Source organism: Phaethon aethereus, assembly GCF_964289735.1.
Source record: "Phaethon aethereus genome assembly, chromosome: 18".
In the NCBI taxonomy this organism is placed as follows: Eukaryota; Metazoa; Chordata; class Aves; order Phaethontiformes; family Phaethontidae; genus Phaethon; species Phaethon aethereus.
Window position 1 is genome coordinate 14,025,134 of NC_138594.1, and position 14,593 is coordinate 14,039,726.

Consider the following 14,593-nt stretch of genomic DNA (forward strand, 5'->3'; position numbering starts at 1 on the left):
GGGCAGGGCAAGGGAGAGTTAGAGGCAAAAGACGAAGCTACAAGAAAGCCACATGTACTTGGTCCCAGTTCTAATATGACCTCAACGTGGTAGGATCCAAATAAGAGGGCTGCAGAGATGGAACGTGCCTGCCCAGCCCTCAGGGGTTGACAGGCCCCAGAGGGCTCCTTCGCCCCGAGCGCCGTGTCAGTGCAGCCTTTGGTGGCAGGCTGGCGTGCTGCAGGGGTCTGCTACAGGCACGGAGGCGGGGGAGTCGAGTGTCAAGGCAATAAATACTGACAGGCCAGGCACAGATTCTGAAGGCAGAACAGATACATAAGGCATTAACCGCTTCTGAATACTTGTCCATTGCAAGCTCTTTGTTGATCGCATCAGGAGAGCAGATGCAGAAACAGACTAGTCCATCCTCAGCCCAAAACAGCCAGGAGGGCAGGTGCTGTCCTGGAATTTCAGTGCTTTGCAGCTACCTTGGCTGCAATGAGAAGTGTGAGGTGATGGCAACACTGGTGACTCCCACACCCACTTGCCTTGCAACCCCTTCTGCGCCTTGGAGGTGCTGAGGCTGCCAGAGAGTTTGGAGCTCTATGCAAACAGGGCCAGGGGTCCTGCCAGGCCAGCTCTCTGGACACCTGGACGGGTGGCCAGGTGTCACCCAGGATGTTACACCACCCTCCCCTCTGGAGATGTCCCATCTTGGGTAAAGAATGGACCAGCAGCAAAGCAGGAAGTTGTGAATCTTTCCTAATAACCCATGAGGGGCGTGACCAAGATGAGTGCCATGCCAACAAACAGGGGGAGGGTGGGTGGCATTTAAAAAGTGTAACAAGGGCAGGGCCCCCTCCCTAGAGGATACATGTTACACATTAAGGCATCATGGTTACAGGGAACATCCACAAATGAAGCTGCCAGTGTTCCCAGGACACTGACTGGGTGGAAGGGGCAGGCTGGACATGATTTTAGCCAACAAATGGATTCAGTAGCTGCCTGGCATCAAAGTTCTTCAGCTACTTGGAGGCAGTAGCTACCCTGAGCTGTGCACAGGAAAGCCAAGCACAGGATCCTACACAGAACATAGGAGTCTTTCCCCCTTCAGCACCTACCCGAATAAAGGAGGGTAAGAAGCAGCAAAGGGCCTGGCGAGGGAGCAAGCGCTCCCACCTCTGTGCTGGGACAGCACAGCCCTGGGACGGGCAGCTGGAGATCAGATGGAGACAGCACGGTTTGGTCAATGCACTCTGCGATTCTCTGGGGAGGGGGCATATTACAAAACTGAGCTCTCTGGTCAAATTATAACAGGGGGTGAAAGGTAAGAGGGTTCCAATATCAGCACTTTGGTACAGGGGGGGATTTCTACGGTAGCCACTGTCTGATTCACGCTCTCTGGGGTTTGGCCTTGGGAAGGCCTAATCCTTCCAATCCTTCTTGATGGTCAGGTTCCACTCCCAGGACAGGTGGTCAGTCTTATCATCATCTGTAAACTTGGATTTGATGTTGTAGCTGCCCCGGGCCAGCATGCCCTTAGGGGCTTCTTCCATGGGGGTCAGAAACTCGTACTCCTCTGCTCGGGGGCCATAGCTCCCAACCATGTATTCAGTCTTGTCAACTAGAAGGAGAAAAAGAGGTGTAATGGAGGCTGTTTAAGAGCCTCCCCTGCATCTGGGGCAAGGCTAAAGCAAGTGAACGGTCTGTTACTGCTACAGCAATCCACAAAGGAGCTGTGAGAACAAGAATGTCACCCACATTAACAGCTCCATTCACTCCAGGGACAGCTCCTCCTGCAGGGAGTGATCCCCCCACGCTAGCACCTGTTCACCACCGCACTCCAGCGGGGATTACACATCAAGTCCAGAGGTGCATGTTGCCACAGGCTCAGCAGCACAGAGATAACTGAAGACCATCTCCTCCCATTATGAGCTGTTGGGTCACCAGTGGGCAAGCCCCCATCACCACAGTGGGAAAAGCAGAAAGCCCTCAAACAAAGCAGTACCCAAGTCACAGAGGAGCACTTACTTTTCACGCCTTTCCGGAATGTGTGCTGAATATACTTTAACCCTGACACAATCTCCCTGTTAACCTGCAGAGAGACAAGCAAGAACTGTAGAAGACATTTCCTAGACACACTGCCTACCCCACCCACAGTAGGAGACAATTTCCTACATCACACCACTTTCTGGGGCTCAGACACTCCCTATGCTGGGATTGCAACAGTCCAGTGTTCCATTTGTTCTTCAGTTTTCAGACCTGAATTCTTACCCTAAAGGAGATTTTTATCCGGTATTCCACACCCTCCTTCAGCACAAATGCTTGCTTCTTGTAGCTCTCCAGGTCACCTACAAAGAAGGGAGAGAGTTGCTCAGAGTCCCTTTGTACTGTGCTCTGGGGTGAACTTAAGTTGCAAGAGGTGATCAGGACAGTATCTGCAGTAGCAGATGACCCTTACTGCCTGGACAGCACGCAGCTCATCCTTTCATTTTTGCATGACAGGACCCTCCTTGGTGCAGTGCCCACACTACTGAGGCAGGCAAGCGATGCCCTGTGAAAGGACACTGCAGTGCAGCAATGCAGTTAATTCAAAAACGTTCTTTTGTAGACATTTGCTCTGAGGCTGTCACCATCTCGAAGCTGCCATTACTGTTGCTGTGCAGGCTGGAGGACAGCTGGCTCCCCCACCCGGCAGCTCACTCCTCTACAAAACTAAGGCTGGCAAGGGAGTGGAAGCAGAAAGGCCTGCTGCTGCGATGGGGGACACAGCTGCCAGGCTCAGAGCACAGAACCCTCGGTGGCCTGGGCACCTTACTGTGCCTCCAGCACAGGGGCATTTCTAACATATTACTGCTTGCCCACCACGCCAGCAGTGCTCCTGAGGGGCCTTCTGCCAGGCTCCACACCTTTGGTCAGCTTTGACCCAGGAGAAGAAGGGCTGGAATTTTTCCTAGCTCACCTGTCAGGTCCAGCTCCAGAGGGCCAGGAGCAGTAGCACAGACCAAAGTCAGTTTGGTCACCACCACATTTGGGGCATTGGGATCTAGAAGACAAGCAAAAAGGCTGTTAAACACCCATCCCTAATACCAACCAATACAACTCCTTTTCCTTCCAGGGCACTTGAACGAGCAAGAAAACCAGTGAGAACAACATACCCCTCAGTGAAGATCTGGGCTCCCCGCTGTGTTAGGCCCAGCCACAGTCTCCCCAAAAGCATCTCCCTCTAATGGGAGAGAGCCTCCTGTGTCTTATTCTAAGGGCCAGAGATCAGCAGACACATGCTTTTATGCTGCCAATCTGTCCTCGTGCCAAAGCGCAAAGAGCTGGGAGGAGAACAGCTCCCAGGCGGGAGCAGGGGTGAGGCTGGAGGTGACTGATGGAGCTCTGGCTTGAGCGAGTCATAGCCATGTCCTAGGGCTCACCTGCAGTCACAGTGACGGCACCAAGCAGTGCCTCCTTGTACTTGCGCAGGCTCTCATCATCCTTGTCCAGCTCCTGGATCTCCTGGATGCTCTTCTGGGCAGGTGGCTTATAGTTGACAGAGTGTTCGTCCTCCTCATTTTCAGCTGCAATCTGGGCCAGTTGCTCCGCCGTCGGCTCCTGCTCTGCCATCCTCACACACGTGAGTTACACTGAAGTGGGGAGGAGAAGTGTAATAGCACCTACCTACTCTACCAGCGAAGGCTCCTTCCCAGCAGCACAGCCTGTTGGCACCAACCAGGCTTCCCCAGAACTGCTCTGCTGTTACTCCACAGGCTCACTCTCTCACTTGGGCCCTTCACAGGACACAACCCTGCCAAGGGCCCATAGCCTGCAGACTCCTCCAGTAGGCCAGGTCTCATATTCAGCCCAGGGAGGCCCACACAAGAGGGAGGAAAAATTCAACCTCAGTGCTTTACTTGTAAGCTGAAACAGGTAAATACCCCAAGCCACAGAGAAAACATTCTCCTCCACAAGAACAATTGGGTGAGCCTTTCACTCATAATAAACCTGAGTTCAGAATAAATCCAGTTCGGTTCTGTTCTCTACAACATATGATTCCAGCTAAGAACAGGCCTCTGCCTCACCACTGGCACAAATGCCAGGAGCCTCTGCTGCAATCTGGAGCTCACAGTTTGTAACTCAATCAGATCAATCTGCTCTGCACCAGGTGCTGGATGCCTCAGAGGAGTGGAATGAGACACTTGGCTCAGCTGATCTCATGCTCAGTCCTTTTCAAAGATCTGTGTCACACACAGCCAGTGAAACAGATAATGGATTAAAAACACGTGCGTGGTTTGGCTTGGCTGCCCAAGACTCTAACCAGGAAACACCCAGCTGCACACTGAGGGCTGGTGAAAGGTGATGCCAATAGCCTGTTAAAAACCTTGCTAAAAGCCAATGACACCCTCAGTAATTCCTGATGTTCCACAGAGTGCACTGTCCTAAGGGTCATCCTATGGCAAATACCAACTTGGACTCTCTAAAAACTCTTTCAGTGGTAGGCTTTTGAAAGGCTTTTTGTACAAGTAAAACGATGTTTCACATCATTTCACAAATGATCTGCTGATAGATCCAGGTGTTTCTACCATTACTTGGCATTCCCACATCCTGGTCAATATTCCCACCTGGAGCGCTGTGCTAGCACACACAGCTCACAACAGACTGCAGAACTACGTTTGCTGCTCTGGCATCTAGTTTCCAAATAAATCAAGAACTACAACACTTGCTACAAAGACAACACACACGATGTACTTAAATACTGGCTTAATTATGATCTACATGCCTCTAAAACTTCTCATACAGGTTATGCTAAATAAGCTAACCATTATCCGTTCTTTTCGTCCTTGAGCTAACTGACATAGTACCACAAAGTTCAATTATTCCATTTCTACCCAATATGCCACCCAGAGGAGGAAACAAAGACCTCATCACTGACATTAATCACACACAGTTTACAGAGCACATTTTATAGTGACGCTAGGTAAGTTCTGCATATGCTGGAGCCAGTCTGACTCCCCGTCCGGTTCAAGCCTGGCAACGGTTGTAATTGCAGAACAGTGGAGGTGCCACCCAGGCTCCACTAATATTTTTAGCCATAAATATTATGAATGTTTTATTGGTGAATGGGGCAAAGAAGGACCTTTGCACTTACACCTCCCAGCAACTGTTGGTACTGGCCCCTACACTTCAAAACAAATGCCCTTCTGCATGGCATTCTCCAATATCCTGGCACTAAATATTGTGGAAATCTGTATTCAAAAGGCCATTTAATCTCATGTCATACATGAATAACTGATTAGATTTCACCCTGGTATCTCCTTATCAAACCTAGTCACTTCCTTTGCGTTCCTGTCCAAAAAAGTCTCCAGCCTTGGAGACTCCCAGAAGTGTTGAGCTAACACTCACTCAAAGCAGCAGTCCTTCATTTTGGCTCCAGGCTAGATTTCACCTCCCAAGCACTACAGGTTGTTCTCCCTCCGTATGCTGAAGAACTCTGGACCTTCCTCCTAAGACACCTGTAGCTTTCAGGAAATGGACTTGCAGTGAGAGCTTTAAAGAACTGAAGTCCCAAGTCGCTGATTTCTGTTGACACCCAAATTCTTTGCGATTGAGCCCTCTTTGAAAGCATGAATATAAGAAACAGATGCACACATGGCAGGCAATCCGTCAGTATCCACATGCATATCCCAAACAGTGCCAGGTCCCTTTCTGCAGCTTTAGCATCCACAGGTGTATACCACCTTCCAATTTTCAGACCAAGCAGAGATAAAACTTCTAACAAATGGCCTGATCAGCACCTGGGTACGACAGGCCACAGGAGCCATCAGGCAGCCTCTCGTCAAACCACCAAAGCTTATCGGAGGCAGCACTCTGCACGCAGCAAAGAATTAGCACTGCAAGGTGAACAGAGTGGCACCAACAACAGTGCAGCTCCCCCCAACAGCAGGGTCAGGTCTGGAATATTGTTGCATTCCATAAAGGAACAGCCTTAGCGTTAAACAGTACCGATTTCTAGCAGCTGAAATAGCAGCTGATTTCCAGGATCAGGTATCCTATCCTGATCAGTTAAGAAATGCATTAGTTTGGTCTCACCCAAGTACAGAGCTACCACTTATTGATAACCAACCCCCAAGACGTAACAGACAGGCAACAGTTTCCTCCCACACGTCACCGGCAGCCAATCTTCATCAGCTCCGTTAGGGTAACCGCTCCCACAAACAGCTATTTAGCAACAACCATGCCATAGAAGGCACAGAAGAAAACGAAACACAAAAACAAACCCAAAGCAAAACCAAAACCCAAAATCCCCAGCTCTTTGGGTTGTGTTCCTATGCCTCTAGCCTTAATCGTGTGCTCCAGAGCTAAAAAAACAATCATGCACACCACCACACAGATTAATCAAGAACCACCCCAGTTTCCACAGATCTCTAGAACCACGGAAGCCCACCAGAGACAGAAAACAGTGCTTCAGACCAACACAAAGCAATATTCCAAGCAGCAGGCCAGGCCAGGCCAGGCCAGCTCTCTGAGGAAGCCCTGGAAAAATACCACTTCGCCTCTTCCAAGAGGCTTCCCCAGGAGCAGCAGTTAGAACATCTCTGACCACGCTGTGCCAAAGCCACTGCTGCAGGGCTCCCAAGAGAAGTACTCCTGCGCCAGAGAGGCACCCTGCGACACAGCTGGCAGGGGCTGGGCTGCAGCTGGCTGTCCCCTCCCACACAAGAGCACTGCATCTCATCACCACAGGTCACAGTGCCTCGGCTACTTCTCCAAACATGCAGCCAGAGAGGAAGCAGACTCTTAATCACATCAGAACTTTTCTGAGGGCCTCAACCTCACCCTTCAGGCTTCTCAGACAAAGCATTTATTACAGCTCAGGGTTAATAAAACAGAGCTTTTCTAGGTGTGTGAAAGACCAGCCATCACATTGCCAGACAAAGCAAAGCCAAGGGACTCGATCACATATGAATTGCCAGGAGAGAACTGCACTCACATATCCCACCTGTGCCATGCTGAGACCTCCAGTGAGCACACACCAACATGCAGAGGAGAGGGGACCTGCAACACAGTCCGTCAAAGGGCTCAGCTCCTTAATGAAAGCCTTCCTGCTACACTGGTGACCTGCAGCTAGGCGTGGGTGCCTTACAGGAGCTCAAAACCTCAAACCTCAGGCATTGCTCTGAGGTGTTTAGAAGGAAATTCCTCTTCATCTCCTTTTTACACTCAGGAGATACTCAGGTGCCAGCTCAGCACCTCTATATGGCAGCTCTCTGGCTCTTAAGGCACAGCCGAGTTGCAGAATGCTAGAGCTGGTGCCTCTGCAGCTCCTGGGAGACCCACTGTTCTGGCAGAGACCCGCTGTGAACTCTGCCACGGCTGGCAGGGAAGGGGACTCCCAGCCCATACTCAGACTGAAAGCAAATTACAGGAGGTGGGGTCCTTGGCCATGGAGAGATGTGTAGGGACACAGCCCCGGGCTCTTCTCAGATACTTGCAGATCACAGAAGCCTGCAGAAGACAGCAGGAGACTGCATTGCTTCCCACCTGGGAATTCACACTCACTGCCTTCACTGCTTCCTCAAGTTAGCAGTTTCTCCTGGATTCTCTCAGCATTTTTCACACAGGACCGAGGAGCTAGCAGCAGTGAATGCAAGAGCCCCACCTTCTGCCAGACAGAAAAACTGCTAGGAACATAGCCCTGGTTGTTTTCAGGCAGACAGTGGTAAACAGCGACTTCTTCATACCCTGCGATCAAGATCCCATGGCAATCGTGGAAACAGAGTTAGTCAGAGTCTCTTCAGACGAGCTAATTGGCTTCGGACGTCCATTAGGCCACAGCGCAGCCGTGGACATGCAGCAGTGCAAATTCGAGTAGTCCCCACCCTTCCTTCTTCCCCCGTGGCGCAAGGGAAAGCTTGTGCAGCCACATGGCAAACGGCTGGAATTTGATCCAGTTAATAACCGTTTCTGCAGGGCTATTTTCCAGCCAGATCAGTTCGCTAATCCGGTTCACTATGTAGCTACAAACGCTGCTATGCTGTAAGGACAGGGAACAAGAACTGCTTAAACTGGCTCAAGCTGCACTGCTGCTCCACACATACAACAGCAGCTTGGGAGGCTGGATCAGAAATAAACTGGGCTCGGATGGTTCCCAGGACAGCAGCGGGGAGTGGGGAGCACATCAGTGGCAAAGGAGGAACTGGTGACTCACTGACACTTTCCGAGACTGAGCGCTGCCCTCTGACACCACCTGGGAATTCGGAGGTAAGGAGACGTCCAGGTAATGCTGCTGCACCAGTTGTAAGAGAACTCTCACCTCACCTGATCCCCACCACTGGCTGACAGCTTTGGGGATGAAGGACTCTGGAAACAGTCTGCTGCCTTTCACGGACTTGCATTTTGGAGATGTGGTATTTTTTGCTCATGACATAACCCTGGACTGCAGTTCACCTACAGGATATTAACTGTCAAGAGCAAAACCAAAGGCATGCGCAGACAGTTCCATATGCTCACAACTTCAGAAGTTTAAAAAACTCTTGCAGTCCTACACCCAGGATGCAAACATGTTACATGGGTAAATGGGCCATAGTCTGGCTGCAACTGCTGTCCGTGCGGTGACCTCAGCACTGCAGCCATGGACACCACCAAGAGCGTGACTGATCCATACAAATTGCCCTTCATCCCCATACTGGAATACCAAAATGAAACCATCTCTGCTCAGCAGTTAGAGGACAAGAACTGGAAGAACGCTTGGACAACCAGAGTGACAAAGCACTGTGGACTAGACCCAAAACCCTCAAGACAACAATTTAGCTGCTTAGCGTGACTGGGAGTTCTCATCTTCAGAAAAGGAAGCAACGACTTTCAGACTTGTTGCAAATAACCTACGAAGCCAGGGAAGGCCTCGCCATCCTTCCAGCAGGGTTGTAAAGGAAGGAGGAAAGCCGATAATTGCTGCAGGAGCCAAACTGCAGTCTTTATGCATGTTGCCCCACCTGCTTTAAAAAGCACCCTGCCTACAGCATTAAGGGGATAAAACAGGAGCTTTAATTACTTTAACACGGAAGGAAATCGACTCTGAGGAAGTTGCTTCCAAGTTCCTCGTTTCATAACTAGAAACCATTTATGGAAAATCTGTTTGAGACACGAGAGCACTTGCACCTCCCAACGCCCCGGAAAGTGAAAAGGGCCCAGCATTCCCTTCTACCGCCCCCCGCAGCCCGGGCAACAAGGAAAACCCGAAGAGAGGGCTCGGAGCAGCCCCGGTTCCTCCGGAGAGCACGAGCCGACTCAAACCGTCCGCGTTTCGCCGTAAACTGCGGGCCTCGTACCCCGAGAGCTCCGCTCCGGAACGGCCCCCGCCGGGGACAGCGGCTTTCCCTGGCCCTTGGAAGGTCGTGCAAGGGCACTGGGGGCCCCACTCCCACACCTCGGCCGCGCCCCATCGCGGAACCAGTGGGTCGTGGTACGGCCGGCCCGGCCAGGCCCCAGCGGGGCAGAGGCGCGGCCCCGCGACCTGAACAACCCCCCTGGGGCCTCACCGCCCCCCGAGCGTCGCCCGCCGCCGCCCGGTTCCCGCCGCTCCCCCGCGGCCCGGCCCCGCCCTACCGGCCCTGCTTGCTCTCCGCGCTGCGGTCACAACGCCGCCGGGATCCGCCCAGCCGCCCGCGCACCCCCGCACTTCCGGGACACGCCCATCACTTCCCGTTATACAAGGCTGAGCCCAGTACCTCACTTCCGGCCGCTGCCCGGCACGCCGATTGGCCCAGGGGTTACGCGCGCGATGGCGGGCTGAACGATAGAGTTGGGGCAGAGGGGTAGAGCGCCGCGGGGCGGGGCGCGGGAAAGCGCGCGCAGGTCAGGTCGGGTCGGGTCGGGTCGGGGTGGGGCCCGGCCCGGCGGAGCAGGCGTCCACAGCTCTAGACACGGTTCTATTTTATTACGGCAAAGGTGAAAAAGCCACCTCGGCCCAACAGGCAACCAGTAAAATTTATCCCAAAAATAACTCGGTACAAAAACAGGTCTGCTTCAGAATTAAAAAAAACCTTTACAGGAGTTTAAAACCTATCCCAGAACGTAAAAGTAAAACAAATCCCATCCTCAGTATTAGTAGCCACAGCCGCAGCCCCCACTGGGGAGCGTGGAGCGAGATTGGAGTCCTTCCCTGCGCCTGCCGCCCGCTGCTTTAGCTGGTGTCCATCTGGAAGAGAGCAGAGGAGAGGAGCCATCACCACGTGCCCCGCAACATCCCACGGAACCTGGCCCACCCCTCCAGAGGCAGTCCGGCCCCAGTGAAGCCCCGCAAGGCCCCGCCACTGCTGGACAGGGACACACGGGTTCAAACCCCAGGTGGTTCAGGTGCCAGCCTGGGAGTGTCCACCGCAGCGCACCAAGGCATGATGGCAAACTCCCCCGCCCCCAGCCAAGTCTTTGCTGCAAAATAACGCTATTTACACATCCCCAATGCCAGAGGAGACCGTTCTTAAAACGCCAGATGTTCCCATGCCAGTTTTTTCTGTAATTCTGCTCATCTGACTTCTTCCATCCTATTGCCTCGATCTTATAACATTCCTACAACACTGACTCCACCGTCATCACGTGCACACTTGACCTCAGTTCTCTATCAAGATTTTAACCTGGCTGCGGCACAGATATCCGAGCTAGTTCTGAGGGAAGCAAACAACATGCATGGCTCCGTGTGTTACAGACTCCTATTTGCCATCAGCATCACTGATCTTTCTTCTGTCAGCATCCCATGTAATTATTTCACATGTTTTTTTTTCTTTCTGTTTTTCATTTCTGCAGCCCACTATCTCTGGGTTTTGTTACACAGCTATTGTGCGTCACACAGCACTTACCCTGGCATTGTAAGCATCCAGCTGTGCATCTAGTTCTTCTGCGGAGAGCTGCTGTTTGGAAGTTCTTCCAGCTCCTCTGCCTCTCCCTCTGTTCCCACCACGAGTACCTCGCCTGTTGCCTCCACCACCACCAAATCCTCCTGAACCACCACGGTTTCTGGTCATGCCACCTCTGTTTACACTGTGATTTTTAAAAAGCAACTGTTTTAGTGCATTCCAGTTAACCCAAACAGGCATGCAGAAGTTTGCCAAATGGGAGATGGATCCATGCTTCTGACACGGAGAGGAGCCATTCCCACCCCACACTGACCAGGCACAGCCACTCCCACAGCCGTACAGCACCTCACCTCTGTGCTGGTCTCCTCTGTGTGTCAATCTGTGACGTTACCAGCTGAATGTTCATGGGGCGCCCTGGAGGAAGAGCAGTCCATGAGCCTGTGTGCAGGACACGGGCGCGCGGGCTACTCCAGCCAGCCAGTGAAATACGCTATGGAGACAGCCACGCAGACTCACCGTCCAAGGGGACTCCATTGTACTGCTTCATCGCTTTCAAAGCATCTGCCTTCCTTTCAAAATGCACGTCCGCTGTCCCTAGACTGCGGCCAGATCTGTCATAGTGCACAGCTGCCTTCTTCAAGGTCCCAAACTCTGCAAAGAGTTCCTGAGAAAGAGGGGGAGATGAGTGTACATGTCCATCAGTGCTGCAAGCAGCGCATAGCCAAGAGACAGCCCTGGCAGTTCCCCATACACAACTGCTCTCAGCGATCATAGGTGCTTTTCAAAACATGACTGACAACTTGGAAAAAGCACTGGTGAAAGAGGGGAGCACAAGCCCATCGGAAGGATTTCAGAAAGTTGCCACAGGTGGCAAAACCAAGCAGGACTTCACATTCACCACTTGCAGGGTGCATATCTATAGCCAGTGAAGCAGACTAAAGGGAAACTGCTTTCTGTTGAGGCTGAGTGAATGGGGTGACTGTTTAAAAATAATCCAGACCCTGATCCATTTCACAGAGGAAGAATGACCTGTATGAATGCAAGAATTCATGAGATGATCACAGTTTCATTATACTCGACTTTTTTTTTTTTTACTTAAAACTTTACTAGACCAGGTGCAATTTAAAAAACACAGCCTGTTAAGAATATACCCCAAAAATTGAGATTAGGAAAGTCCTCTACTGAAGTATGTCATTTGCTGTCACAAAGGATGGAAACAAAGAGGCAGCACTGGAGCCACCGATTTTGTTTCACAGGTGCTACATTTTAGCAAGTCAACAAGGACACGTCACTTTTGTGAGTTTCTGCTATACCCCATGCCGCAAAAGCTCAATGTCTACACCAGAGCTGCCAGGTGCCCAAAGCAACAGGCCGCCTTCTACGTATCTGCTGCAAAGCCTCACCACCACGCAGCTGTCTCTGTGAGTTACTGCCCAAGCATCTGACGGAACACTATACATGTTCTTCCACTTCCTAAGAAAGCAGCACTTCAGGCAGGGCTGCAGGCCAGCTCCTATCTTGTACTCATTCACCAGAGCACTCAACAGAAGCTTTCTGGAACAGAGCGCAACACAGGTGAGGCAGTGCTCAGCTACTTCTCCAGAGCCAGCTTCTCTTTGCACAGCAAAGAACACATGGGTTCCTCTCGAGCAGTAGCGAATGCTCAGGGAGTGACACTGCGCAGCTCCTCTGAGAGCAACACACATTCGAGGTTCCTTCCAGCCAATATACCGCCCGAGCTACACTGTACCACATTAATGATGCAATTAGCATAGACAAAGACAACAATCACCACACCTGAGGCAGCATTAAATTATGGGATGGGTAGTAACAAATAGGCGCAAAGCCATTAAGTCAGCTTTGCTGCTAAATAAACCACAGGTGGAAGTTCATCCACACCTCAGCCCAAGCCAGTGGCAGAACAGACGAATCTCAACTGCCACACAAAGCAGAGGAGCTGATTAAACTGAGGTGACTTCACAGAGCCATGTTTTACATATCGGGACCTAGCTAAAACAAACAAGAAACTTATTTAAACCAAATCTGAACTTACACGATGAAAAGAGGTGGTTTTAAGTGCATTACCCAGTAACTAGGTGACCTGAAAAAGCTCACTTCCAATTCCCCAGGCACAGCCAGACCAGCATGTGGAATAACTGGAATGAATTAACTGATGAAGAAAGCATAAAAGTAGTTGTTTGGTTTTGTCTGGTAAGGACACGAGGACCAGAAGCCAATTTAAAAGGAAGCGCTTTGCGGCACAACTTAGCCAGCAGAGCCCTCACTGGGGACGCTCCTGGTATTTGAAAATGTTTAGTTCTGCACAATTCACAGACCACTTGTGACCATGCCCTCACAGTTGGGTGGGAGCACCATGCCTCAACCCCTCCTGACCCATGCAGCCAGAGACAGATCGCACCATACACCCAACTGAAAGAATCCAGCAGGTTCTTACCCATGGCACGGCTGTAACAAGGGATACACCCCAACAGGTAACTCGGCTAGAAGATTTAACACACCAGGTACCATAGACGCTGTAGCGTAGGGGAGCGTGCTCTCCCTCACCAATAAGTCTTCCTGGTTACATTGATGGATGCATCCGTGGGAACACCTCGACACTCAACAGAACATGACTTTAGCAAAGCTGTGCAAACAGCTCCCGTAAAAACAGGCACGCAAATGTACATGCAGTACGATTATGGAATTTCTGCAGTTACACAGACCTTAAGAGTTTACGCTAAATTCTCTAGTCACAGATGGATTCAGACAAGCAGCAGCATTTTCCTACATGTGCACTGTGGCAGAGCCATTCACAATGCGATTAGCTACCGCCCTGCAGAAGGCAGCAGCTCTTCTGAATTGCAGCCCCCTTGAGACCACCAGAACCACTGCAGGACAGACACTTGCGGCACACAGCCTGTCACCGACACAGACCTAATTCACGTGGGGATCTTCTGTCCTGGGCGCAGATAGGAGCTGGCCCTGCGGAGCTCCCACAGGTGCCCAGTGCACCCAACCCGGACACTATGAATTAAACCCCCTGCGAACACCCCCTGCACACCCAACAGGACTGCTCCTGAGCTCCCTACCTGAATGTCTGCATCTGAAACGCCGAAGTCCAGGTTCGAGACGAGCAGCTTCCCGCCGGTCTCCACGCCGGCCCCCGCCCCGAAGCCGCTATCGAACAGGTCGTGCTGCCACTTCTCAGGGAGCTGCTTCGGCTGCAACGAGACCAGGACCTCGCTGATCGGCGCCGGGGCACCGCAGGTCGCAGGCCGCCACTGGCCACGCTGCCCGCCCCGCCGGGAGCGGACAAAGAGCCGCCCGGCAGGGCCGCCTTCCGCCCCGCCGCCTCCCGCGCGGCCCCGCCGCGCCATCCCGCCGCTGCTGCCGCTGCCCGCCCCACCGAAGGCCCAGCCCGGGCTCGGCCCCCCGCGGCGGCGCCGAACCCCGAGGGCGGCCGCGCTCCCCGCCCGCCCCCGCCGCGCTCCATACCCGGCTGTAGGGCGCGGGCCGGTTCCTGCCGCCGCCCCGGGCCATCACCGGCCTGCTCCGCACGGGGCCGCCGCCTCCCGCTCGCCCGGCTCCTACACCGCCCCGGCCGGGCCCGCCCCCGCGGGTGGCGCCGCCCCGGCCCCGGCCGCCCCGGCCGCCCCCTCGGCCGGTCCCCCGCTGGCTCCGGTTGAGCTTAATGATATCATCCAGAGACATGTCCATCTTGTCGGCCATGATGGCGGCTCCGCTCCGGGGCCTGCGCTTCCGGCCGCGCTGCG

At 52.7% G+C, this 14,593-nt stretch overlaps 2 protein-coding genes across 3 annotated transcripts; both read right to left on the minus strand.

Annotated features, from left to right (window-relative positions):
* Positions 1–1,403: 1,403 nt before the first annotated feature.
* ARHGDIA (Rho GDP dissociation inhibitor alpha) lies at positions 1,404–3,594 on the minus strand (the record flags this gene model as incomplete). 2 transcript variants are annotated; one of them, XM_082008216.1, is made up of 5 exons in its annotated part: positions 1,404–1,471; positions 2,011–2,074; positions 2,254–2,330; positions 2,942–3,025; positions 3,405–3,594. In XM_082008216.1, 5 exons carry the CDS (start codon positions 3,592–3,594, stop codon positions 1,404–1,406), a joined length of 483 nt encoding a protein of 160 aa, XP_081864342.1. The 2 variants fall into 2 exon arrangements, with proteins under 2 accessions (XP_081864342.1, XP_081864341.1); XM_082008215.1 differs by having other exon boundaries at positions 1,404–1,603.
* A 7,054-nt stretch (positions 3,595–10,648) lies between these two features.
* On the minus strand, positions 10,649–14,564 carry ALYREF (Aly/REF export factor). The gene is made up of 5 exons (XM_082008369.1): positions 14,316–14,564; positions 13,910–14,041; positions 11,337–11,484; positions 11,171–11,234; positions 10,649–11,004 (listed from the first exon to the last, which is right to left on the minus strand). Exons 1-5 carry the CDS (start codon positions 14,547–14,549, stop codon positions 10,809–10,811), a joined length of 774 nt encoding a protein of 257 aa, XP_081864495.1. The 5' UTR covers positions 14,550–14,564; the 3' UTR covers positions 10,649–10,808.
* Between the last annotated feature and the right edge of the window lie 29 nt (positions 14,565–14,593).

Bases quoted from the DNA above. Each gene is read 5' to 3' on its own strand.
- ALYREF (XM_082008369.1), bottom strand. From the start codon at position 14,549: ATGGCCGACAAGATGGACATGTCTCTGGATGATATCATTAAGCTCAAC. The intron at 11,485-13,909 runs GTAGGGAGCTCA...CCTCTTTCTCAG, and splicing joins TTTCAGATGCAGACATTCAG to GAACTCTTTGCAGAGTTTGG. The intron at 11,005-11,170 runs GTGAGGTGCTGT...TAAAAATCACAG, and splicing joins CAGAGGAGACCAGCACAGAG to TGTAAACAGAGGTGGCATGA.